This window comes from Aquarana catesbeiana, linkage group LG08, assembly GCF_042186555.1.
Source record: "Aquarana catesbeiana isolate 2022-GZ linkage group LG08, ASM4218655v1, whole genome shotgun sequence".
NCBI lineage: Eukaryota > Metazoa > Chordata > Amphibia > Anura > Ranidae > Aquarana > Aquarana catesbeiana.
This window is the reverse complement of record NC_133331.1, coordinates 237608954-237634674: the sequence shown is the minus strand read 5'-3', so window position 1 is coordinate 237634674 and position 25721 is coordinate 237608954. Positions and strand designations below refer to the sequence as shown.

General features: G+C 46.4%; 1 protein-coding gene across 1 annotated transcript in view; it reads right to left on the bottom strand.

The window, feature by feature from the left end:
* DRGX (dorsal root ganglia homeobox) overlaps nt 1-25721 on the bottom strand; it is a 408932-nt gene that overhangs the window by 237797 nt on the left and 145414 nt on the right. Inside the window, exon 4 of the mRNA XM_073595208.1 lies at nt 6852-7021. Within this exon, the coding sequence (XP_073451309.1) occupies nt 6852-7021 (170 nt within the window). The remainder of the gene's footprint in view (nt 1-6851; nt 7022-25721) is intronic.

Genomic DNA, 25721 nt, shown 5'->3' with positions numbered 1-25721 from the left:
GCGGGTCCAGCCAGGGCTGAGTCCCTTCACAGGGTGCTCCAATGGCCGGGGGAGAGGTTCTTCTCTGGCACAGAGGGGTATCCTGTGGGCACATACCTCCTGGCTTTACCTTCCACCCAGTCAGGTACAGGGGTGCCGAAGGAACCGGAGCTCGTGCTGGAGTCTAGGCGAAGGGGTAGAGGACATCCGTCCCAGCCTGCTAGGAGGAGAAATTTCTGTTCCATAGTGAACGCTGTAACACTCCTGTGTTAGGAGTAACCGTTCCGGCTGGGTGGAGCAAGATGGCGCCGTTTCCATTTCCGGGCACCGTCCCTTCCGGTTTCCAGTCTACGCCAAAATGGCGGATTCGGAAACGCTTGAGGCAAAATCTCCCTTCCGATGGTGGGACTCCAACAAAATGGCGCTGATCGTCATCTGAGGAGAGGACACCATAAGACTCTGGAGAGACAGGCGGAGGCCCCACAGGTTTTCTCTTACCTTCTGGATCGCCCCCTGGTACAGAACCAGCAGGGAACAGATATGGAAAGAGAGGAGGACACAGAAGTACCTTTAGCCCAGGAAGAGGCCACAGGTGGTGAGTCCTCTTCTGTTTGGAAGGTGGTGGGGTAAGAGGGGTCTTACCCACACCATGAGGGGGGGGCACAGGAGAAGGACTTAAAAACTATTTAAGTTTGGGTTCTGTCTTTTTGTCAACTTAGAACCTAATGGCTCTGCTCAAGGGGCCCACAAGGCTAGGGGTAAAAAAAACATCCCCCCAGAACAAAAAGGGGTGGGAATTGTAACGAAAAGCTCCCACAAGATCATGTAAAGCCTTATTGTTACAGGTGCATACATAAACCGTTGGGTAAGGAAACCTCACAGGTTATGAAGGACTTCCTTGCGGTACAGTCTGAGATGCTTTCTACCCTCCAATCTCTGATGACAGTTATAGCACCTAAGGAGGTGCCTAGTACAAGTTGCAGAGAGATTCTGTCCTCTAGAGAAGGCACTTCTTCTCAGGAAGGTATTTCAGACAGAGGTCAGAAAACCTGTCACTTCGGGAGTAGAGGAGTTTGAGGACCCAGAGGAGTCAGATGAAAATTCATTAGAGGGGGAAAACTCAGATTCTGAGAGCCAGGATAGTGACAGTCCTAGAGCTAATAGACACCACTTTCCCGTGGAGGACATAGGGCAGTTACTCGGAGCAATCTATGTCTCTGAGGATATCCCAGAACCTCCAGTTCCTCCAAGATGTACAGGGGGTTGGGTAAACCTCAGTCCAGGGTATTCCCAGTCCATCAGACTCTGAAGGAGGTCATTTTGAGAGAGTGAAAGGACCCAGAAAGAAAGGTCCTTAAACTTTAAACTTGGAAGAGAAGGTTTCCCTTTGGGGAAGAAGAAGGGGAAGTTTTTCAAGTCCTCCAAGTTAGACGTAGCCCTGTCACAGGTCTCTAAGAAATCTGATTTGTCATTTGAGGATTCTGGTAACTTAAAAGACCAAATGGACAGAAGGGCTGAGACGCTACTGCGAAGAGCGTGGGATGCCAATGTGGCAGCCATGGCTCCTACCTTGGCGTCAACCTGCTTGGCAAGAAATGTGGATGCATGGTTAGGCAGGCTTTCTGACCATGTTTCTAGAGGGAGTGACTCTAAAGAAATCAGACTCTCTAGAGATAATAGGCAAGGCTGTGGCATATTTAGCAGATGCGGCAGTGGAAACGGTCAGGAACACGGCTAAATCAGCGGCCCTCCTTAACTCCGCAAGAAGGGCCGTATGGCTCAAGTCATGGGAAGGGGACAGAAGGTTTTTTTTTTTTTTTATCTTAATGCATTTTATGCATTAAGAGAAGGCTTTTTATGTGTGTAGCAGCTCCCCCAATACTTACCTGAGCCCCATCTCTATCCAGAGATATGCACGTGTGCCTTAGCCGTCGGGACTCTACCTCCTGATTGGCTGAGCCATTGGTTCCCACTGCTGTCAATCAAAGTCAGTTAGCCAATCAGGAGATAGAGGAGGCGGGGCCGAAAAGCGGCTCCATGTCCGAATGGACACATGGAGCTGTGGCTTGGCTCTGGTGCCCCCATAGCAAGCTGCTTGCTGTGGGGCACTCGATAGGAGGGAGGGGCCAGGAGAGTCAGTGCGGGACCCAAGAAGAGGGGGACCCAGGCTGCTCTGTGCAAAACCACTGTACAGAACAGGTACGTATAACATGTTTAAAAAAAAAAAAAAAAAAAACAAGACTTTTATGTCTTGGCGATTTTGAAATTTAGAGTTTTTGTCCTAACCCCACGTCTCCCTATCCTGTAATTTCTGGCAAATGTAATTACACTGTTTCCCAAGTTGTCCCTTAGTTCCACATATGCAATCAGCTCTGTTTGCAATTAGTAGGTCCAGCAGAGCATTCATTCTAGTTGGGGCCTCCACCATTTGACTCATGAAATTGTCCTGCATTACATTCAAGAAATGACGAGCCTTAGTGGAGTGCCTAGTTCCATCTAAAAAATCAGTATTAGGACAGTTTAAGTCCTCCATGATTTTAATATTGCCCTGCCTTTCTGCCATCTCTAACTGTGCAGGCAGATGTGTCTCTTCCTCATACTTAATGTTTGGGGGTCTATCGCCTACACCCACAATTAATTTACTATTTGTTTCATCCCTTTTGAAGCTCCAGACACAAAGACTTCACTTCATCACTTGCCCAGGTAGCAATGTCCATCCTCCTATTCACTATCAAATCACTCTTAAGTTAACCACTTCCGGACCGGGTTGCTCCGATATACGTTGGCACTTTGAAGAGGGATGTTGTTGTTATGGCAGGAGCTAGCTACCATAACCCCTGTATCCTCTTCTTCAGTGAGCGATCCGATTTCAGATAAAAGTGGTCTCTGTGGTAGATTCAACACAAGATCACTTTTATCGGCGGCGGGAGAGGGCCCCCCTTCCGCCGCACTCCGGTGCCCTCCGTCATTTACCGGAGCCGCCGGTAGCGGCAGAGGAGATCGGGTTCTCTCTCTGGCTTGGTATGGAGATAAGTGAGGGGAGATGGTCCCCCCACCCATCTCCATACCATTGCAGGGTGGAAGCAACGTCAAAACGTCACTTCTGCCCATAGCTCTTAAAGCTCTTTTTTGCATTTTTGTGTAAATATGAGATCTGAGGTCTTTTTAATATAGATATTTAAGAAGTCCTGACATGCTTTTTTTCTATTACAAGGAATGTTTACATTCCTTGTAGTAGGAATAAAAGTGACACACATTTTTTTTTTTAAAGAACAGTGTAAAAATAAAAGGTAAAATAAATAAGAAAAAAAAATTGAAAATGCACCCCGTCCTGCTGAGCTCGTGTGCAGAAGCAAACGCATAGCGAACGCATACGTGAGCAGCGCCCGCATATGAAAACGATTTTCGAAAGACTCATGTAAAGTATGGTATCAATTTATCATTATCCTTCACAATATATAAAAAAAAAAATTGGGATAACTTTATACTATTGTCTTATTTTTTTTTTTTTAAAGTGCGCTTGTAAGACCGCTGCGCAAATACGGTGTGACAAAATATTGCAATGCCCGCCATTTTATTCTCTAGGGTGTTAGAAAAAATATATATAAATATAAAATGTTTGGGGGTTCTAAGTAATTTTCTAGCAAAAAAAAAACTGTTTTTAACTTGTAAACACCAAATCTCGGAAAGAGGCTCGGTCCTTAAGTGGTTAAAAAGAGGGAAAAAAAAAAATGTTTTTTCTTCATTCACGTGGTTAAATGATTGAGGCTAGCAAGGATTCACCTCACTCACTAAGTTAGATGAAAATTCACTTTTACAAAGTAAATTTCACTTAACTTGGCAAATGCGTTGAAGCTGTGCTGACTTCATACATCCAGTCATATTTATGCAAGAATCCTGTTTAATTGTCCTTGGGTACTTTTTGCAAAAGTTAATTTTCACTTAGCTGCACCCCATTTACTAAGCTCCTTTCATATATTTAATAACTCCTTTTTGTAGACAAATTGTGGATTACGAGAGTGATCATAGTAGAAGTTATTTTCCAGCATGCTGGATCATCTCATGTTGGCAATCCTCTATTGTTCCCTTTTCCAAATAAAGAGAACAGTGGATCTGTGGATAAACTATATCTATCATTTGCAAACTATTGGGGGCGATTCTCATGATGGCACTTGGAACTCTTATCACTTTTGGACAAATAGATATATCGGGGTTGATTTACTAAAGGCAAATCCACTCTGCACTACAAGTGTACTTGAAATCATGTGCAAGCAAAAATGCTGTTTTTTATTTATCTTGCATGTCCCCCTTAGATCTACAGCGACTGCACTTCCAAGTGCACTTGAAGTGCAAAGTGGATTTGCCTTTAGTAAATAAACCCCTATATGTCTCTATAAACTCTTCATCGGTCTTTGGCCAACCTTAGTTTTTAAATAAGAAAGGGTTTCCGCGCTCACGGACTCAGGTGTGCAGCCTCCCCTTAGACACACCCCCTGGGGGGTGAGTTGGAATGGTAGAAAAATTAAGGATGGGGTAAGTGGCGCTACCTATATTGGGGTACCTATTGTAATTGAATATACTGTGCTAATATGTGCAAAATAAGAAAAAAACACTCAGCAGAGGAACCTATAGTTAGTGAGTGTGCTCATAGAAACTAATAAATGAACCGTGCTAGTCTATATAAGCCAAAGGGATGCTCATATATATAACTGAGGTATGTGTACCTTCCAAATTAGTGCAGTATATAATAGAAGCAGATATATAACACACACCCCCAACTATTGCATGAAAAGGAATCTAACCAGTAGAAATCCCCTCTGCAAGTGATGTGGTGACAAAAAATCATTAATCAATACATATAAGGTGATACCTCATAAACCCAAAACATATATTGAACCCCCCTCCCATCCAACTCCAAAAAAAGGGATGATGAGAGGTGTAATAGATCTCAAATTAGTGCACCATATGTTATAAACAGTTAATGTAAATAAAAAAAAAAAGTCTGAAAAATGTGAAAAAATCTGAAAACACACATATAAAAAAATATATAGTTCCAGCAAAAAATTGTTGTAATGTTCCGAAAATGTTCTTATGGTTAGTGACTTTTGTGAGAGAAAACAGCTGATATCCAGTGACTTGCGGTGCTCCCCCTCAAGGATCCCCACTCACCAGCTCCCTGCACCCCTGCAGGGGTAATAGGCATGTAGTACCAGGCCGTGGAGTAGCGTCCTAGATTCCAGTAGGGCTGTTCCTGGGTGCTCCCGCTCCAGATGTAATAACCCGTCCGTGATATGGTCATCCACATAAGAAAGAAACAGGGCTCCCGTAGTGTATTACGTTTAAAATTACTTTATTTAAAAAATTAATTAACCCAAACATCAGGCTAAATAAAATAAGAATAACTAAAAAGTCCAGGCTCCTTATAGAAAGGAAGCCAAAAGATCACACTGCGTATAGGTGGCATACACGGAGAGAGCTCGTGGATCCCAAAGCCATCAGCTGAGCGGCGTGCACCTCAGCTGCGTTCCACACTCTCTCCGACTTCCGCGTGTGACGTAATTGCGTAGCTCCGTCTTACGCGTTTCGTCATCGACGTTGTCAAAGGCGTAGCTAGCGTACCTCATACTCTACTATTTGTAGGAATGTAGGCAAGTATGAGGTACGCTAGCTACGCCTTTGACAACGTCGATGACGAAACGCGTAAGACGGAGCTACGCAATTACGTCACACGCGGAAGTCGGAGAGAGTGTGGAACGCAGCTGAGGCGCACCCCGCTCAGCTGATGGCTTTGGGATCCACTAGCTCTCTCCGTGTATGCCACCTATACGCAGTGTGATCTTTTGGCTTCCTTTCTATAAGGAGCCTGGACTTTTTAGTTATTCTTATTTTATTTAGCCTGATGTTTGGGTTAATTAATTTTTTAAATAAAGTAATTTTAAACGTAATACACTACGGGAGCCCTGTTTCTTTCCTATGTGGATGACCATATCACGGACGGGTTATTACATCTGGAGCGGGAGCACCCAGGAACAGCCCTACTGGAATCTAGGACGCTACTCCACGGCCTGGTACTACATGCCTATTACCCCTGCAGGGGTGCAGGGAGCTGGTGAGTGGGGATCCTTGAGGGGGAGCACCGCAAGTCACTGGATATCAGCTGTTTTCTCTCATGAAAGTCACTAACCATAAGAACATTGCTGGAACATTACAACAATTTTTTGCTGGAACTATATATTTTTTTATATGTGTGTTTTCAGATTTTTTCACATTTTTCAGACTTTTTTTTTTATTTACATTAACTGTTTATAACATATGGTGCACTAATTTGAGATCTATTACACCTCTCATCATGCCTTTTTTTGGAGTTGGATGGGAGAGGGGTTCAATATATGTTTTGGGTTTATGAGGTATCACCTTATATGTATTGATTAATGATTTTTTTGTCACCACACCACTTGCAGAGGGGATTTCTACTGGTTAGATTCCTTTTCATGCAATAGGTGGGGGTGTGTGTTATATATCTGCTTCCATTATATACTGCACTAATTTGGAAGGTACACATACCTCAGTTATATATATGAGCATCCCTTTGGCTTATATACACTAGCACGGTTCATTTATTAGTTTCTAGGAGCACACTCACTAACTATAGGTTCCTCTGCTGAGTGTTTTTTTCTTATTTTGCACATATTAGCACAGTATATTCAATTACAATAGGTACCCCAATATAGGTAGCGCCACTTACCCCTATCCTTAATTTTTCAACCTTAGTTTTTCCCAGGCAGCTTGAACGGAAGTTGTGTGGCGATTTGGTGTCATACTGATTCAGAGCCTTTTCCCACATGAGAAATGTCATATTATATATCCATTACCTCTGCTGTGCATCCAAACTTTCTTTTTTTGCCCTGGTGGGCTCCCCAGTAGAAGGCGAATTAAGGTTTCTGGAGGTGGAAGTCAATTCAGCTGCACCTTCTTTTGATCCATCCTGCTCACTGCCTCTCTCAGTTTTCCTCCACTTAGCCCTGCGATTCTGAAACCACACCTTTTAGAAAAACAGAAAACAATAGTAGAATACATGCTGTAAAGTATGATAGAACAGCGCAATAAGTTGTTTCAACCATAATACTCCTTTCAGGTCTGTCTTCAACTTTCTGCCTATTCATCAACACTGAGGCTTCATTCACACCTACGTTTTTTTGTGTATTTTGTTTGTCAAATTTAGAGCAGCTCATTCATTTCAATTAGTTACCCTATATGTAAAAATTGTACCAAGGAAGTATAAGCACTTTTTTTTTTAAATTGAGCTACACTAAAACACATGGCACTTTGATAGTTATATAGTTAATAAGGTTGAATAAAGACACCAGTCCATCCAGTTCAAGGTGTGTGTTTATGTTCCTATCATTTTCAATACACTTGTGTACACCTAAAAACACATCTAATGCCTCGTATACACGGTCAGACTTTTCGACCGGACTTGTCCGACGGACGCCGATGGACCAAATCCGACGGACAATCCGACCGTGTGTGGTCTGCATCGGACTTCCGACAGACCGCTTCGGTCGGAAATGCGACGTACTTTAGATTTGAAGCCTGCTTCAAATCTTTACGTCGTAACTCCGCCGGACTCAGTTCCTGACGGGAAGCCCCTGCGTCTGCATGCTGATCCGACTGACCAGATACGACGCAAGGGCAGGGTACTGCATCTCGCACTCGCTGCAATAGGAAAAACAAATTTTCCTATTGCGGCGAGTGCGGGGCATCCTAGGCCCTTAGGCCATGTATGGATTTTAAGGGGAACCCCCTACACCATAAAAACGGCGTGGGGTTCCCCCTAAAATCCATACCAGACCCCGATCCGAGCACGCAGACCGGCCAATCAGGAAATGGGGTGGGGACGAGCAAGCGCCCCCCCCCCTCCTAAACCGTACCAGGCCACATGCCCTCAACACGGGGGGGTGGGTGCTGTGGGGGAGGGGGGCACCCTGCGGCCCCCGCCACCCCAAAGCACCTTGTCCCCATGTTGATGAGAAGGGCCTCTTCCCGACAACCTTAGCAGTTGGTTGTCGGGTCTGCGGGCGGGGGGCTTATCGGAATCCGGGAGCCCCCTTTAATAAGAGGGCCCCCAGATCCCGGCCCCCCACCCTATGTGACATGGTACCCCTACCCATTCACCTGGGGGGAAAAGTGTCAATAAAAAAACACTACACAGGTTTTTAAAGTAATTAGACAGCTCCGGGGGTCTTCTTCCGACTTCGGGGGTCCCTCCGGCCTCTTCTCCCAGTGTTCGGTTGGTTCTTCTCCACTCTCTCTGGCCTCTTCTCCCAGTGTTTGACCTCTGCTCCCAGTGTTCCAGTTCTTCTGCCGGCTCCTCCGCTATCTTCATGCCGCACTTTTGCTAGCGGGGGCCCTGAGTTCTGGCTTCTTCTCTTCTTCCAATGTTGACACAACGCTCTCTCCGGCTGCAATGCTCTGAGTGCTCCGATTTGACTTATATAGGCGGTGACCCCGCCCCTTATGCCGTCACAGTCCCTGGGCATGCTGGGACTGTGACAGCATAAGGGGGCGTGGTCACCGGGTGATGTTGACCACGTCCCCTTATGCCGTCACAGTCCCAGCATGCCCAGGGACTGTGACGGCATAAGGGGGCGGGGTCACCGCCTATATAAGTCAAATCGGAGCGCTCAGAGAGCATTGCAGCCGGAGAGTGTGTCGTGTCAACATTGGAAGAAGAGAAGAGGGAAGAAGCCAAGAAGCCAGAAGTCCGGGCCCCCGCTAGCAAAAGAGCGGCATGAAGATAGCGGAGGAGCCGGCAGAAGAACTGGAACACCGGGAGCAGAGGTAGAACACCGGGAGAAGAGGCCAGAGAGAGCGGAGAAGAACCAGCCGGATGCCGGGAGAAGAGGCCAGAGGGACCCCCGAAGTCAGAAGAAGACCCCCGGAGCTGTCTAATAAATTATTTAAAAACCTGTGTAGTGTTTTTTTATTGACACTTTTCCCCCCAGGTACCATGTACCCCATACCTATTCACATAGGGTGGGGGGGGCGGGATCTGGGGGCCCCCTTATTAAAGGGGGCTCCCGGATTCCGATAAGCCCCCCGCCCGCAGACCCCGACAACCAACGGCCAGGGTTGTCGGGAAGAGGCCCTTGTCCTCATCAACATGGGGACAAGGTGCTTTGGGGTGGCGGGGGCCGCAGGGCGCCCCCCTCCCCCACAGCACCCACCGCTCCATGTTGAGGGCATGCGGCCTGGTACGGTTCAGGAGGGGGGCCGCTCGCTCGTCCCCACCCCCTTTCCTGACCGGCCGGGCTGTGTGCTCGGATCGGGGTCTGGTATGGATTTTAGGGGGGACCCCACGCCATTTTTTTCAGCGTAGGGGGTTCCCCTTAAAATCCAGGGCCTGGGATGCCCCGCGACGGGGATCGCAAGGTGTCAATCTCGCCGATAAAAGCGGAGAGATTGACTTCCTTTTCTAGTCCCGTCGTACCCGAGTCACGTTCAAAGTGAACAGACTTGTCCGTGTGTGGGCAAGTCCGTTCATTCTGAAAGTCCGGCAGGAAGAACATCGGAACGTCGGACCTAGCTTCCCAGAAAGTCCGGTCGTGTGTATGCGGCATAAAAGTTTTTTAATTCTATGTACATTCCCCACTGACATCACCAACTGTGGAAGGGAATTCCACATCGATACCACTCTTATGGCCCGTACACACGGTCGGATTTTCCGATGGAAAATGTCCGATCGGAGCGTGTTGTCGGAAATTCCGACCATGTGTGGGCTCTATTGGACATTTTCCATCGGATTTTCCGACACACAAAGTTTGAGAGCAGGCTATAAAATTTTACGACAACAAAATCTGATCGCGTCAATTCCGACCGTGTGTGGCCTGTTCCGACGCAAAAAGTGCCACGCATGCTCAGAAGAAATTCCAAGACGGAACAGCTCGGTCTGGTAAACTTAGCGCTCGCAATGGATACAACACTTTCGTCACGGTGCAATGTTAAAAATGGTTTAATACAGCGCACTCTCTTCTTCTTTATAATGTAAGAAGAATGAAGTAGTTTTGCTGCTCATATTCAAACAGACTTCTCACAAACTTCTTTCTTTACTATTTATCGGGATTCCCTCAATATATTTTGATTTGTCACATTATTTTTGTGTTGTATTTTTTTTTTTTTTTTTTTTTTTTAAGGCAGATTATTTTTTTGGGGTTTGTATTTTTTTCAAGGCTGATCTTTGTTTTATTGTATTTTTAGTTTTACTCCAGAATATTTTTGTGTGTTTTGTGTGTCAAGTTACCACAACACCATTGATATCTTATATTATTTAATCTCAAGGAGATTGTTTGGTGTTGGTGTCCCTAGTTAATTTCACATTGTACTTTGGAAATGTACCTGAGTCCTCACAAACTGTCCTTTTTGAATGAAAACACACATAGGACAGTATAATTGAAAAAAAATAATTTATTAAGGGCTTACAACTAAACAAAGAGAGAGGCAACACTGGAGAAACAGCAGAAATGGGTGAAGCCTTGGACCCCCAGGGCACACATCACCTATGTTCAAGCAAAATTGGTGGCCTGAGGAGTCCTTATCTAAGGGAGTGCAGTCTGGTCCAGAAGTCCCAGAGATCCGGAAAGCAGCAGATGACATCTGTGTCCCCAGGCTGTGGTCATACAAGAGACAGCATCTTTTGTCAGACCAGACTGAACCCAGGGTCATCACTCTCTGGTCTTCCTTCCACGCTTCCTTCCACGCTGTGGCTCTGGTGGTGGTGGAGTTGTGGCAGCAGGAGGAGGAGGAGCCAACTCACTCAGGTGGGTATTGGGTGTTATTTCCCCAGTCACCCCCTTACTTAGGACTTTATACAGAAGGTCCTCACATAGCTTGCGTTGACCCTCCTGCATGCCCTGCAGTTTGGTGGCAGCCATGCAGGCAAAGGCCTCTTCAGGAGTGGGTAAGGCTCTGAGGGATGCAGAAGCCTCCTGAATGAGCCTGATCGCAGAATCCTGCATGTGAGTCGCCTTCCTCGCTCTTTTGTATGGAAGGCGGAGGGGAGGAACCTGCGATTCGGTCAGGCTTCGACTTGTCCCAGGCTTCTCCTGGCTGACACTTAGCCCCTCCTCCTCCTGGCTGCAACTTAGCCCCACCTCCTCCTGGCTGCCACATTCCACAGCCTCCTCCTGGCTGAGGTCTTCCTGTGTATGAAAAAGGGACATAGGTTTAGTTTTTTATTCATCAATCACACACAATTTTCACCTCCTGACTGTTGCAAATTGAATGTTAACAGATATAACAGACTATCCATCTGAGCCCAGCATTTTTCATTCTTGTCCCAATTTTGGGTGCCCACTACTCTCTATTGATATGTAAAACACTATTTGCAAGCAGCAATTAGTGATCAATAATGACATCTAGTAAACATAATTTATTTATTGACAAGAAATCTGTAGAACAATGCTATACCTGACTCCAGCTGGGCTCCTCCACTTCTTCCTGGCTGGAAGGCCCAGGTTGGACATCGGAAGCCTCAGCTGGGGTGGAAGGAAGCGTGGAAGGAAGAGTGGAGAGGGATTCCCTGACTTCAGTGTGGTCTGACAGAAATCGCAGTCTCTCATACTACCACAGCCTGGGGACATAAACGTCATCTGCTGCAGCTCTGGACCTCTGGGAATCTGTGACGTTCTTGCGCTCCCTAAGATAAGTGCTCCTCAGGCCACCAATTTTGTTTTTTAAATAGGGGATGGTTGCTGTGGGGACCACCGGCTTCACCAACTCCAGCAGTTTCTCCAGCGCTGCCTGCCTCTTTTGTTTATTATTATAATGGGGATGTCTCACCTACCACAGACATGGCAGCTCCCTGTACTTGTCTATGAACAGGGGAAGGAAATTGTGGTCGCTGAAGCCATCCATTTTCTCTGCAAGACACAACACAAGACAAACCCTAAGGTCAGGCAAAACTCTCCTAATCTTGTTACAATATAGGCTTCAATTTCGAAGCAGTATAGGCCCAAGTTTAGATCTTACCTTCGTTATCACGATCGGCACCTCCGATGCTCCTTCCTCCGCTCACAGATCGTACGTAATACGCATGCGTGTTACGCTTTATACACACTGCGCATGCGTGTAACTCCGCCCGCCCCTGACGTTCTTTCTAGTCTATTCCCCACCCCTTTTCGTTCGGCGCATTGGGGGAAGAGCACATGGCGGAGACACAGCAGGTGCGTGCTAATTACAGCAACGAGGAGGAGGAGGAAAGCCCAGATCCGGAAACGTCCTGATCCAGAATGAGAAGATTTAAGGCATCAAATATGTCCTTTGGGGAGATGTTGGAGATGGTCGACATCCTGAAGAAGGCCGACTATGATGGGAAGTATGGACATTACCCCAATCCCAATGTCTGAAAGGCCAAGATCATGGTGAAAGTGGTCAAGAGTCTGCACCGGAATTTCGGGGTACGACGATCGAACGATCAGCTCAGGAAGCGGTGGTTGGACCTCAAATTACGAGAACATGAGCAGTACAGAAAGATCCAGAGAATGCTGCAAAAAAGTAAGTAGTTATGCTGTGTTCCTATTCTTTTTGTCTTTATTACGTTTGTGCTGCTCCATGTGCTTTTCTTAAAAGTGTTGTACATTTTAAAATGGCAACTTTCATGTTCATGGGCACATTATTCGTTCGTATCAAACATTTTTCTTTCGACCTATAAAACATCATTGTTTTGGCCATATACATTTGGCCACATTTTTTAGGGCCTACTTGTATGAAACTAATTTGGTTGTGTAGATGGGTTTGTTACTAGAATGAAATGCAAACTAGATTCTGTGTAAGGAGAGGACACTGAGCAGCTGTTTTCACACCCGGACACTGGAGCACTAGTGTGGGACACCAGAACACCATTTTTATTAGGGGGGCCACACAGGTGCTCCAGTGTATACTATAGGGGGGTCTCCATCTGTGAAGCTTGTACCAAACAGGTAAAGTATTGCAGCTTGACAAAGGACACTCAAAATTCTACATCTTGGAACTCTGCCAAAATAGACAATTGTACCACACTTCCAAGCAATGTTTCCTATTTATAGTTCTGCCATCAAATATCTGTGTGCTAAGTATACCATTTTTGTTTTACATAGGGGATAAAAGACTCGGAGGACACCCCTCATCCGAGGAGACCAGAGCCCCCCCCCCCCTGGAAGAAGGGGAAATACCCCCAACACAAGAAGAGCAGGAGGAGGAAGAAGACGTGGTGGAACTAGTCACCACAACAGGTGAGTGTCTGCGACCACAGGCTCAGGTAAGAGATGGATGCCGGCATATTTTTAATACCTGTTTTTGTTTGGTTTCTCTCTTTTTAGGTGATCGTGATGTTGTGGATCCAGATCCTTTCACATCAGAAAGTGCACAGATCCTGATCAGGGAGATCATGGGGTGTAATTTAGCATTGGAAAACCTAAAGAAAAACATCAATGATGTTATTCAAAAAAATAAGAACATCACTGATGTTTTGGGGAGAGTTTAAAACCCCTCCAAATTACTTTGTTTTTTGTGTGCTACAATGTTCAAAATGTTTTAGCGATTTTTAGAAAAGCCAAATTTGGAGGATGCACACAGTGTGTCAACATGTGCTATCTGCCATCACGGGAGATCAATGGACGCGTTTTGGGGGTGCAACCCCCTTCCTCAATAATAAAGTAGCTGAGAGGAAGGGGTTTCTCCCCCAAAACACATCCCTTGATCCCCCGTGATGGCATCTAGCACATGGTGAACTTCTTAAATTTGTGTGCATCTTCCAAATTTGGCTTTTCCTGGGGTGACTTCACCCCATCTGAACACAATATTAAACACAGTTCCTAAATACTCATGTCTGATATTGCCTTCAAGTTCTACCTAACGTGAACTTTGTAAGTTCAAGATTTGTGTCTTTCTTGTTGGTTTGAAACATGCCTGTTTTATCTTAAATGGACATTTCTATTTTTTAAAATGCCACCCCAAAAATTGTTATACAACAAACATGTTGGTTTGTTTTAAAAACCTTTTCTAAATGCACATGTGATTGTGCAGGTATTAAAAAGATTGTTAATCAAGAATGTGTGGATTATTGTCTCAACGCTACAACACTTTTGTGGTGATGTAATTGCTGCTTTCTGTGACAATGGGGGTTATTTCCTAAGGGCAAATCCTCTTTGCACTACAAGTGCAGTTTCAGTGCAGTTTCAAGTGCACTTGTAGTGCAAAGTGTCTTTGCCTTTAGTAAATAACACCCAACAGTGCTTTGTAGAAGGTTACACAATCACGCCATTTTCTGGACTCACCACATTTCTGTCAGGGTCAGCTAAAACAAACACAAGCAGTAAATGTCACCAAAGATTTGCATAATTTTTTTTTATTGGATCAAGGTTTCACAAATTGTCTGGCATATTGATGGCCCCCCTACCCGCAAAGAACTCAAGGTATCTTAACCGGACATCACGGGCACTCAGGGAGGGCAAGCCAGGACGGCCACTTTCAAGCACCGTCAGGGTTGTTTCATTTATAATTCCAGCCTCAGGCCCAACTGAGCCAGCATAGTTGGCCGAATGTTGCCGTAAAAAGTTATGTAGAACACAGCACGCCAGAATTATATGATTCAGTTTATACTCCGCCATACGGATGGGTGTAAGAAATAGGCGGAACATGATTCCAAATGTGTTCTCCACCACTCTTCTGGCTCTGGCCAGCCGGTAATTAAAAACCCTCTGTTCCGGGGTGAGGGTCCTCATCGGGAATGGCCGCATAAGATGGTCCCCCAGCGCAAATGCTTCATCCGCAACGAAGAGGAATGGGAGTCCTTCCACATTCTCTTCTGGAGGTGGCAAGCCCAAGCTGCCATTCTGGAGATGCCTGTAAAACTCTGTCTGGGCGATGACTCCACCATCGGACATCCGGCCATTCTTCCCCACGTCCACATACAGGAACTCGTAATTAGCCGACACCACCGCCAACATCACAATACTATTGAACCCCTTGTAATTATAATAGTACGACCCCGAGTTGGGTGGTGGGATGATGTGGACGTGTTTCCCGTCAATTGCCCCTCCGCAGTTAGGAAAGTCCCACCGCTGGGCAAAGTGGGAGGCCACAGTCTGCCATTCCTGTGGCGTGGAAGGAAACTGTTGAGGAAAACAAATAAAAATTAGTAATTTTGCACATAAACATGGAAAGCAGATTAGACACAAACATTCTTGGCCAACATCCAGATAAGATTTATTAAGGGGAATTTTACAACACCAAAGTATAAAGGTACACCTATCATATCCCCCCCCCCCTCTCATGGGCCATTTCTAACATTATAGGGGGTGGGGAATCTCGGACAGGTAACCCTCTCCACTTCATTGAGAGATGAATGCCTAAATAATGGGTATTACTTGGAACAGCCCCTCCTTAGTTACACTATTGGCAGCCCACTGGACAGGTAAGAAGTGTCATAATACAAAGATATAAATACACACTGTACACATTTGAGCACATTTGGACATTCTGCTATTACCTATCAAGAGAATAATAGGATACAAAAACTTTAAAACTTTAAACTTTTACCGGCAGGCCCTTGCACTACATGCTTTGGGGAATTCATCAATAAATCTGACCACTAAAGAGATGGGTGTAGTGTGTATGGGTTTGGCAAAGTCGGCAGATAGATGATTGAGGATAGAGAATTGGGATCATCTGACTTAGCAGTTGGGGGGAGGGAGGGTTAAAAATGATTTGGGGACACCACAAAAACAAGCCTCTGGCACTCTGCCTGAATTTAAAGCACAAATCACATTTTTAAACATTTTAGGGGTTGTTTGGGGTAAAGCACTACTATGGAGCTGATAAAATACATTGTTAAGTGACTACATGAGGTGAATATAGGGGCAGGAGAGCATGCTGGGGAGGTAAGTAATGGCAAATGTGTATGAAGGACAAAAAACAATTACATAAAATTCCAGCATGCATGAGGACAAAGGGGACATTCACAGCATATTACAATCATGGTAATTAGGGAATGAGGAAAGAAATACAATATATTAGCAAACATTATATACAATAAAATGTGATATTAAGGGATTAAAATCTTACCTTCATATACTCCTTCTGCAGGACTTGAATGATGGCAGAACAGGTCTCTGGGATAATGATCCCCAGAGCATGGGGGGAAGATGCCTGTCGAGAACTTCAAGTCCTGCAGGCTTCTCCCCGTCGCCAAGTACCACAGGGTAGCGATGAGCCTCTGCTCTGGAGTGATGGCTTGCCTCATGCAGGTATCCTGCCTGCTGATATAGGGGGTCAGCGAAGCCAACAAATGGTGAAATACGGGGTCTGTCATCCTGAGAAAGTTCCTGAAATCATCAGGATTATTCTCACGGATCTCACTGAACAAAGGCATATGAGAGAACTGGTCATGCTGAAGCAACCAATTCTTGGTCCATGAACTCCTCCCCACCCTGTTCATGGACTGGACTTGTGTCAAGGTCAGGACCCCAACACCATGCCCCCGCACAGCACGAACTCTACGAGGAGTACGTATACGCAACATGGCTAGAAAACAGTCGGCTGCTCAGAACGAAGTAACAGAACTCACTGAAGAACAGCAAGGCCTGTGAAGAGCGACCTGAAAAACAGTAACGAATGAACAAGAACACAATGACAAGTCACGTGTAGCTTGTTTGCATGCACTGAAGAGCAGATACAAACCCACAAGCACAAACTGAACGGCAGAAAACGATCTGAAAGCCACGAGTCTGAAAAAGCGCAAATCGTCTCTCACCAAACTTTTACTAACACAAGATTAGCAAAAGGAGCCCAAAGGGTGCCGCGCTTGGTTCTGAAATGGCCTTTTCTAGTCTTGTCGTACGTGGTTGATGTCACCGCGTTCTTGGCGATCGGAAATTCCGACAACTTTGTGCGACAGTGTGTAAGCAAAACAAGTTTGAGCCAACATCCGTCTGAAAAAATACTAGGATTTTGTTGTCGGAATGTCCGATCAATGTCCAACCGTGTGTACGGGGCATTACAGTAAAGAACCTCTTACGCGGTTTAAGATTGAAACACTTCTCGTCCAACTTCATTATGTTACCACATGTCTTCTTTAGAGACCAAAGATTAAATGGCTTTCTCCCATTGATAGTCACCATTTAAAGATTTGTAAATTTCAAATCCTATCTCCTATCTCTCTACCCTCTAAAGTGTCTCTTCCCCAGGGAGAATACATTTAATGGTTGTAGTCATTCCTCATAACTGAGGTCCTCCAGCCACCTTATTGGTTTTGTTGCCCTTCTCTGGGATTTCTCCAATTCACATACATATTTCCTGAGGATTAGTGACCAAAAGTAGACCACATACTCAACATATGGCTGAACTAGTGTTTTATAAAGTGGTAGATTTATAGTTTTGTCGTTTGAGTAAATACCCTTTTTAATGCATGATAATATTCTGTTAGCCTTGCTAGCTGCAGCTTGGCATTGCATGCTGTCTGTCATCTACTAGAACCCCGAGGTGCTTTTCCATCATTGATTCCTCATTGGGTTCTCCCTCTAGCAAGTAACTTGCATGCATATTTTTAGCTCCCCAAAGCTTTGCTTTGTTTAATATTAAACCTCCTCTGCCATAGACGTAGCTGCCCACATCAATTCGGAGCACAAGCCCATTTTGATTTATCCTAGGTCCAGTAATACAATGGATGAACTTTGTTGAGGACAGTCAAATATAGAACAATTAGACCATAAGTGACAATCGAAATAGGGATCGAAACATGTCAGAGCATGGCCTGGGAGAAGCCTAGGCTGAGGCCACTTTCCATCTTAACATAGTATGCAGGCTGTCAGGAGTGTTGCCTTTGTATTACACAATTTAAAAAAGGATTGAATAATGTTATGGAAGCAAAGTAGGTAGGATACAACTTAAGGACATTAGGAATAGGGTGCGAGACATACATACATGCCAATTACAGCATCAGGGCCGGCGCTACCCATAGGTAAGGTAGACGGCAGCCTAGAGTGCACACCAGTTGGGGGCGCTGCACTGGTTGCATGTGGCAGTGAGGAGTGAACTGTGTTGCCGGATGGACTGCCTAAGAAGACACAGAGAGCTCCCATCCCCATCCTACCTCCACCCCATGAGGCTTTGAGTTCATTTTGGACTCCGGGAGAAGGTGCTGCCGCTTTCAAGATGACTGAGCCTGGACTGCCTTCTTCTGCTCAGGTATACCTAGGCGGCAATGCTGCAGTGCAGACTGAGCTCCCTTCACGGCTAATTCCAGTGCTGGCTGTAGAGTATGCTGGAGGGGGGGTGCAGCCTGCCTGGGTGTCCTCTCCTGTATGACTTCTTCCTTCCCCGCTTTCATCCAGCAGGTAGAAGACAGATTGTCCAAGCAGAAGGCGGGAGCTGTCCCAACTTTTCAAGTTAAAAAGCCTGTGATTTGGTCCTAGCAACCAATCATCTGTTTGTTAAATGGAAAGTTGGACAGCTCTCGCCCTCTGCTCAGACATGTTGCATCCTCTGCTTTCTACCTGCTGTGTAAGGTAAGGGAGGGAGCATTGACCTAAAAAGGGACTGTGTTAAAGGTGGCTGTAAGGGGGACCGGGTTACAGGAGGGGGGGCAGCTGTAGAAAACACTGATACTGTATTCTGAAGACAAGGAGGGGGGCTGTGAAGCAAGGAGGGGACTGGGATATAAGTTAGGGGCTGTGGAGGTGACTGGGATGCAGGGAGGGGGCTATGGAGGGGACTGGGAGACTGGGATGCAGGGAGTGGGGCTGTGGAGGGGACTGGGATGCAGGGAGGGGGGCTGTGGAGGGGACTGGGATACAAGGAGTGGGGCTTTGCAGGGTTCTGCGGTGCAAGTAAGAGGAGCAGCTGTGAAGAGGTCTAGGGGGGAAGTAAGGGGGGTTCTGTAAAAGTGACTGGGTACAAGTAAAAGGGGGGTTGTAAAGGAAACTGGAATACAAGGGGGACTGTGAAGGGGACTTGGATGCAAGGAAGGGGGGCTAAGGACACTGGTGTAGAGGGGGAAGGTCTGTGATGTAAGGAGGGGGCTGTGATGTGAAGGGAGAAATCGGGCATTGAGATAAAGGGGGACTGCGAAAATTGGGGGACTTGGATGTAAAGAGGTCTGTGATGTAAAGCGGGCACTGTATTGTAAAGGGGTGCTATATTGCCACAATTTGTCTTTAGGCCAGGAGGCGCAGATGCAGACCACAGCTGAAGAAATAGTTGGAGAGGCGCTGCAAAAAAACTCTACCATCGTCACCACCACCGTGTACATGGGCAGGGCAAAGGGGGTGGAGAAATGAGGTTTCACCTAGGGTGTCAAAAATCCTTGCACCAGCCCTACACAACATTCACCCAGTTATCAGAGCATTTCCCTCCCTCCTGTATGTGAATATACAGGGACTAGGAGGCACATCTTGAGTCAATTATGCAGTTGGTGATGTGAACAGATGGCAAACTTATTGCTAATCTTCCTCTCCTTTCTTTCCTAATATGTGAAATGCATTGGAAAAGGAAACTTCGGTAGAAGCCAAACAAAGTGAACCTCTGGACTAACACAAGCTGATATCATTATAGTGTAACAATTTGTTCGGTATCATCATTCTCATCTCTGGTTGCTTGGATAAAGTTCATGTTCATCCGTATCTTTGAATCTTTCTTGAAGAGGACTGTGTTGCTTGGGAAAGGCTGCCAGAATAGATAACCTTTTCACAGGGTATTGCCTGCCGCTTAATGAAGCAACCCAGAAAAATAATTCAATGCAGTAGAAAATAGTTTGCTTAGTAACAAACCCTAAAGAGTTAACTACTGCTAGAGGGAGGCTAAAGCTTCCATCTATAGCCCTGATTCACCAAGTGGTTAATGGACCAAACCTAGCCCTGCCAGGAATCAGGACATAATTAAAAAAATTAAAAAAATGTTCAGAACAGCAACAAAAAGGTAGGAATTTGCAACAGAATTACAATAATATTCTGCAATGCACACAAACCACCCAAGGGAAATATAGGCATCATATAAGCTTTTTATGCCTCTTTTTTATTTTTATTTTTTTTTTCAGGTAAACTGGACAGCACTAGGGATGAGCTTCGAGTTCGAGTTGAACCCATGTTCGACTCAAACATCGCCTGTTCGATTGTTCGTCGAATTTAGAACGTTATGGGCCGTTCGTGCCAAATTCGAGTGGCTGGCTGATGATTGGCCAAGCATGCACTATGACCTGCATGCTTGGCCAATCACAGCGCCGTTTGTACAGAGTGTCGTAATTGGCCAAAGCCAGGGTGGCTTTGGCCAATTATGGCTCTGGGGGTTTAGTACATGCCCCACACTATATAAGGCCGCCTGCATGGCTGCCTTGTGTAGTGTGTTGCGGCAGCGGAGAGTGATAGACAGAGAGACAGTGTCATTTGATTTAAGTTAGATAGAGTAGGCAGGCAAGTCAGTTAGCTGCACTTACAGTGTATTGTGTATATATATGCATCCTAGGTGTATATATATGCATCCTATTAATATCACAGGCAGGCAGCTGCAGTATTTACGCTTAGTTTACTGTGTCCTCTGCACAAAAGCTACCTGAAGACAATTGCTGTTGTTCTGATCCTATTCATACCACAGGCAGGCAGCTGCAGTATTTACAGTTAGTGTACTGTGTCCTCTGCACAGTGTGCACCTAAAGCTACCTGAAGACAATTGCTGGTGTTATGATCCTATTAATACCACAGGCAGGCTACTGCAGTATTTACAGTTAGTGTACAGTGTCCTCTGCACAGTGTGCACCTAAAGCTGCCTGAAGACAATTGCTGGTGTTCTCATACTAATAATACTACAGGCAGGCAGTTGATTCTGCTAGCTGCAGTATAATCAGTGTGTGTGTATATATCTCTATCTCTATCTCTATATATATATATATCCCAGCTTTGTGCAGCTACAGTATGTCTGGAAGGCCAACAAAGAGAGGCAGTCACAAGTCAATAAAAGAGGGCAAGCAGGCTCTGTGTCTAGAGGCAACAGTGCTGGTCGTGGACACGGTGCATCCTCATCAGCACGTGGCCGTGGGACACACTTGTCCTTTTTTTTGGTAGCTGGCCGTGTTGAACCGCAACATGCCGAAAACTTTGTAGAGTGGATGACCAAGGCGTCCTCATCCTCCTCATTCTCTCTCGCCCAGGCTCAGGATACTTTGTCTGGCAAAGCAGCTGCCAACGCAGCCTCTTACCTCGGCTCAATGGCATCAGTCACTCCTTCCCTAGCCCCACCATGTCCTCCTGAGGAGTCCCCCGAACTGTTTGACCACAGTGTTGGGTACATGCTCTAGGAGGATGCCCAGCGTTTTTAAGGCTCCGATGATGGTACCCAGCTAGAGGAAGGCAGTAACGTGAGCCCAGAGAGAGGAGGTGCCCAAGAAGGACAGCAATCTGGCAGTCATGTTCCCCCAGCTGCAGCATACTGCCAGGTTTGCTCCAGTGATGAGGAGGGAGGGGACGATGAAGAAGTCACTGACTCCACGTGGGTGCCTGATAGGAGAGAAGAGGAAGAGGAGGCACATCAACAAGGCAGGATGCCCTCCAGGGGCCAGCTTAAGGGCAGCACACCGGCTGCATCGCTCCGCATGTGCAGGGCGCTGCGGTCTCTGCGCGTTATTCCAAAAGTTCTTTGGTGTGAGCCTTTTTTGAGACGAGTGCATCAGATCACACTGCTGCTATTTGCAACATATGTCTCAAGCATTTCTCGCGTAGCCAAAACATCACCCTCTTGGGCACCACATGCTTGACCAGACATATGTTGACCTGCCATGCAGTTCGTTGGCAAGCGTACCTAAAAGACCCACACCAAAGAACAACCCTCTCCTGCTCCTCATCAGCTGGGATCTCCAACCCCACTATACCTTCAGTCCTCTCTGAAACCTGCACTGAGAGGAATGAAGGTGTAGAATTAGGTGTGTCACAGCCAAGACAAATTTCCCTGCTCCAGCTGCTGCACCGCCGAAAGAAGTTCGCTCCCAGCCATCCACATGCCCAGCGGTTGAATGCTAGCTTGGCTAAATTGCTAGCACTTCAACTACTGCCTTTTCAGTTGGTAGAGACTGCCCCCTTCTGTGAGTTTGTGGAATGTGTGGTTCCTCAGTGGCAGGTTCCCAAACACCACTTTTTCTCACGGAAGGCGATTCCGGCTCTCTACCGACATGTGAAAGGCAATGTCTTGGCCTCGCTGGACAGGGCGGTCAGAGGTAAGGTGCATATTACCGCTGACTCATGGTCCAGCAGGCGTGGACGGGGACATTACCTATCTTTCACCGCGCACTGGGAGACTCTTCTGGCAGCTGGGAATGATGCAGGACAGGGTGCAGTAGTGTTGGAGGTTGTTCCGCCACCATGCCTCCAAAATTCTACTAGTGGTGATTCTGCCACACCTCTTTCCTCCACCCCCTACTCTTCTTCCTCCTCATTCTTCCTTCCTGTGCTGATTTCTCCATTCGGAACCAGCGGTGCTCCGTAGGCATTCAAGGGGCTACACAACCGTGCTGGCAAAAGATGCCATGTGGTGCTTGAGCTGGTGTGCTTGGGGGACAGGAGCCACACTGGGGCAGATATTTTGTCAGCTCTGCAGGGGCAGGTTCAGAGGTGGTTGACGCCACGCCAGCTTCAGGCAGGAATGGTGGTTTGCGACAATGGCACCAACCTCCTGTCCGCTCTCCAACAATGGGACACTTCACCCATGTTCCCTGTTTGGCTCACGTTCTTAACTTGGTGGTGCAGAGGTTCTTGGGCAGGTATCTGGGCTTACAGGATATCCTGAGGCAGGCCAGGAAAGTCTGTGTGCATTTCTGCAGGTCATATATTCCCACCAGGTGGAACTCAATGTTGGCCATGCTGCAGTGGCTGCACACGCAGCAGAGGGCCATCAATGAGTACCTATGCGACTATGGCACAGAACAGGGTCAGGGGAGCTTGTTTTTTTTCCCCACGCCAGTGGGCTATGATCAGGGATGCATGCACTGTCCTGTCACCATTTGAGGAGGCCACGAGGATGGTGAGCAGTTACAGTGCATGCATCAGTGACACTGTCCCTCTTGTCCACCTGGAGCACACGCTGTGTGGAATAATGGACAGGGCACTTGAGGCAGAACAGAGGGAGGAAGAGGAGGACTTCCTTACCTCTCAAGGCCCCCTTTATCCAGACAGTGTTCCTGCGGGCCCTCCGATCACACAGGAAGAGGAGGAGGATTGTGTCAGCAGGGAGGTGTAGCCTGGCACTCAGCATCAGCAGCAGTCTTCAAGGGATCATTTATAGTCCGAAGAAACCCATGGACTTGTACGTGGCTGGGAGGAGTTGGCTGCGGATCATATCATCCTTAGTGACCCAGAGGACTCTGGACCGAATGCCTCAGCAAACCTACGCTGAATGGCCTCCCTGATCCTGCAAAGCCTGTGGAAGGATCCTCGTATTCGTGGTATCAAGGGGAGGGATGATTACTGGCTGGCAACCCTCCTTGATCCACGTTACAAGGGTAAGGTTTCGGACCTTATCTTGCTGTCGCAGAGGGAGCAGAGGATGAAACATCTTCGGGAGGCCTTGCAGAAAGGTTTGTGCAACGCGTTTCCAGCACCTGGGAGGTTAAAATTTCCTAGTCCTCTGGGACAACATGTTGCTGAGGCTTCGGTCAGTCACAGAAGGAGAGGTGGAGAAGGTGGCCATCTGACAGATGCGTTCAGACAATTTTTTGGTCCGCAGCCCCAAGGTATGATCGGTTCCAGCAACCATCGCTAGCGTCTGATTCACATGGTGCTGTAATACCTAGGGGCCAGATCAGGCTTGGTCACCTTTCTCATCCTCTGGGTTACTGGGTCTTGAGGATGGATCACTGGCCAGAGCTTGCACAGTATGCAACTGGCCTGTCCTGCATCCAGCGTTCTTTCGGAACACACATTCAGTGCTGCTGGAGGCTTTGTAACCACAGGGTGCGCCTGTCCACCGAATCGGTTGATCGGCTGACCTTCATAAAAATGAATCAGTCTTGGATCACCAGCTACCAAGCACCTGATGCTGATGTAACCGAATATTTTTTTTTTTAATGTGAGATTCCTTCAAGACTATGCTGATGCTGAGTGACTATCCTGTTATGCTGAGTAACAATCCTCTTCCTCCTCAATTTTCATGCTGATAGCTTTTAAGAACATTTTTGGTTCTGGGCACCGCCACCAGTGGCTAATTTTTCTGCCCCTGTTTAACAGGAGCGTGTAATTACAATTTTTGATGCAATACTTTGCATCAGGGCTCATTCCTGTGCTCCAACTAGAGTATCTGTGAGGGGTTGCAGTGTTGTGGCAGCAGTGGCTAAGGCCCAATTTTTCTGCCCCTGTTTAACAGGGGCGTGTATGTAACGAGCCCCTTGCTCGCTCGGTTCCACTCTCCCGACACTCCTCTGCAGCTATCGAATCAGATTGCAACGTCTGATGGTTCGGTCATCCAATGCTCCGGGATTAGAACTTCAGCTATGTGCCGTTCTAACCCAGTTGTGATAGCTCAGAACAAACACCAGGCAGGCTGTATGTAAGTTCAAACAGGAATCTCTTTTATTCAAAAATACAGGCTCTTTTATACACTAACAGTGGAGGTGCATACCTCCTGCTCATATTACTTTAACAATACACCTGTAACCTAATTAACCTAATTAACATGGGCTAATTAAAGCGGGGTTCCACTCAAATTTTTAACTTAATCTTACCCCCTTCAGTTAATTGCATAGATGTTCAAATGCTGCATGAAATTTTTTTTATCGCTGTAATTACCTTTATATTATACTTTATTGTGGCACTTCCTGTCTCTCCTCCCATGGGAGTAGGCATGTTTATTACCTTTCCCCAGCGCCGCACTGTCTCCTGGGAGCTTAGTGTCAGGCTTCCCAAGATTCAGTTCGGGAACAATGATCATGCTTGTGAACAAGCTGTGAATGAACAGCATTCACCGCATCCAGGAAATCAATGCTTGTGGGCTTCACATGCCCACAAGCAAGATGGAAACAGCATCACATTTTTAAAGTTATTCTTCAGTACGAAAACAGACAGAGGTGGAAATATTACACCCAAACTGTGAGTATTATTTTGGGATTATGGGATTAGCAAAGTGTCTCGATGACCTAAAAAAAAAAAAAAGATTGGTCGCCGGACTCCCACTTTAACTAATCCCTTTAGACAGCCTAGATGACTCAGACATGACCTTTAGGCCAGACTGGCCGTCTTGTAGTTCCGAAAATCCAATCAACATTATCACAATAGCAGAGTTAATTAAACACAAACAACAATGGGGATCTAATGACTCTTAGATCCCATACTAGAGACTTATTTACAATACACATTTTAGCAGACAACAGACAGGTAGCTGGAATTGATGACATTAGCATTTAACAGTAGGAGTCCCAACGGTATGAATCAGTCACTATTCCAATATGGCAAATCCAGGGTCCCCAGAGTCTGTGTGTCCTGGGGGACCAGGACCCGAATCCACAGTAATACCACCTCAAGGGTCCCCAGGCATACAGCTCACAAAGAACACCGTTCCCCCAAATGCCAGGGCCCACGATTGATCGGCAAGAGGCTAGCATACAGTCCCCTCCAAAAGTCTCTCTCCCGGCTAGGTCTGTCACAGTGTAATTACAATTTTTGATGCAATACTTTGCAGCAGGGCTCATTCTTGCGGTCCAACTATAGCACCAGTGCCTAAGGCCCAATTTTTCT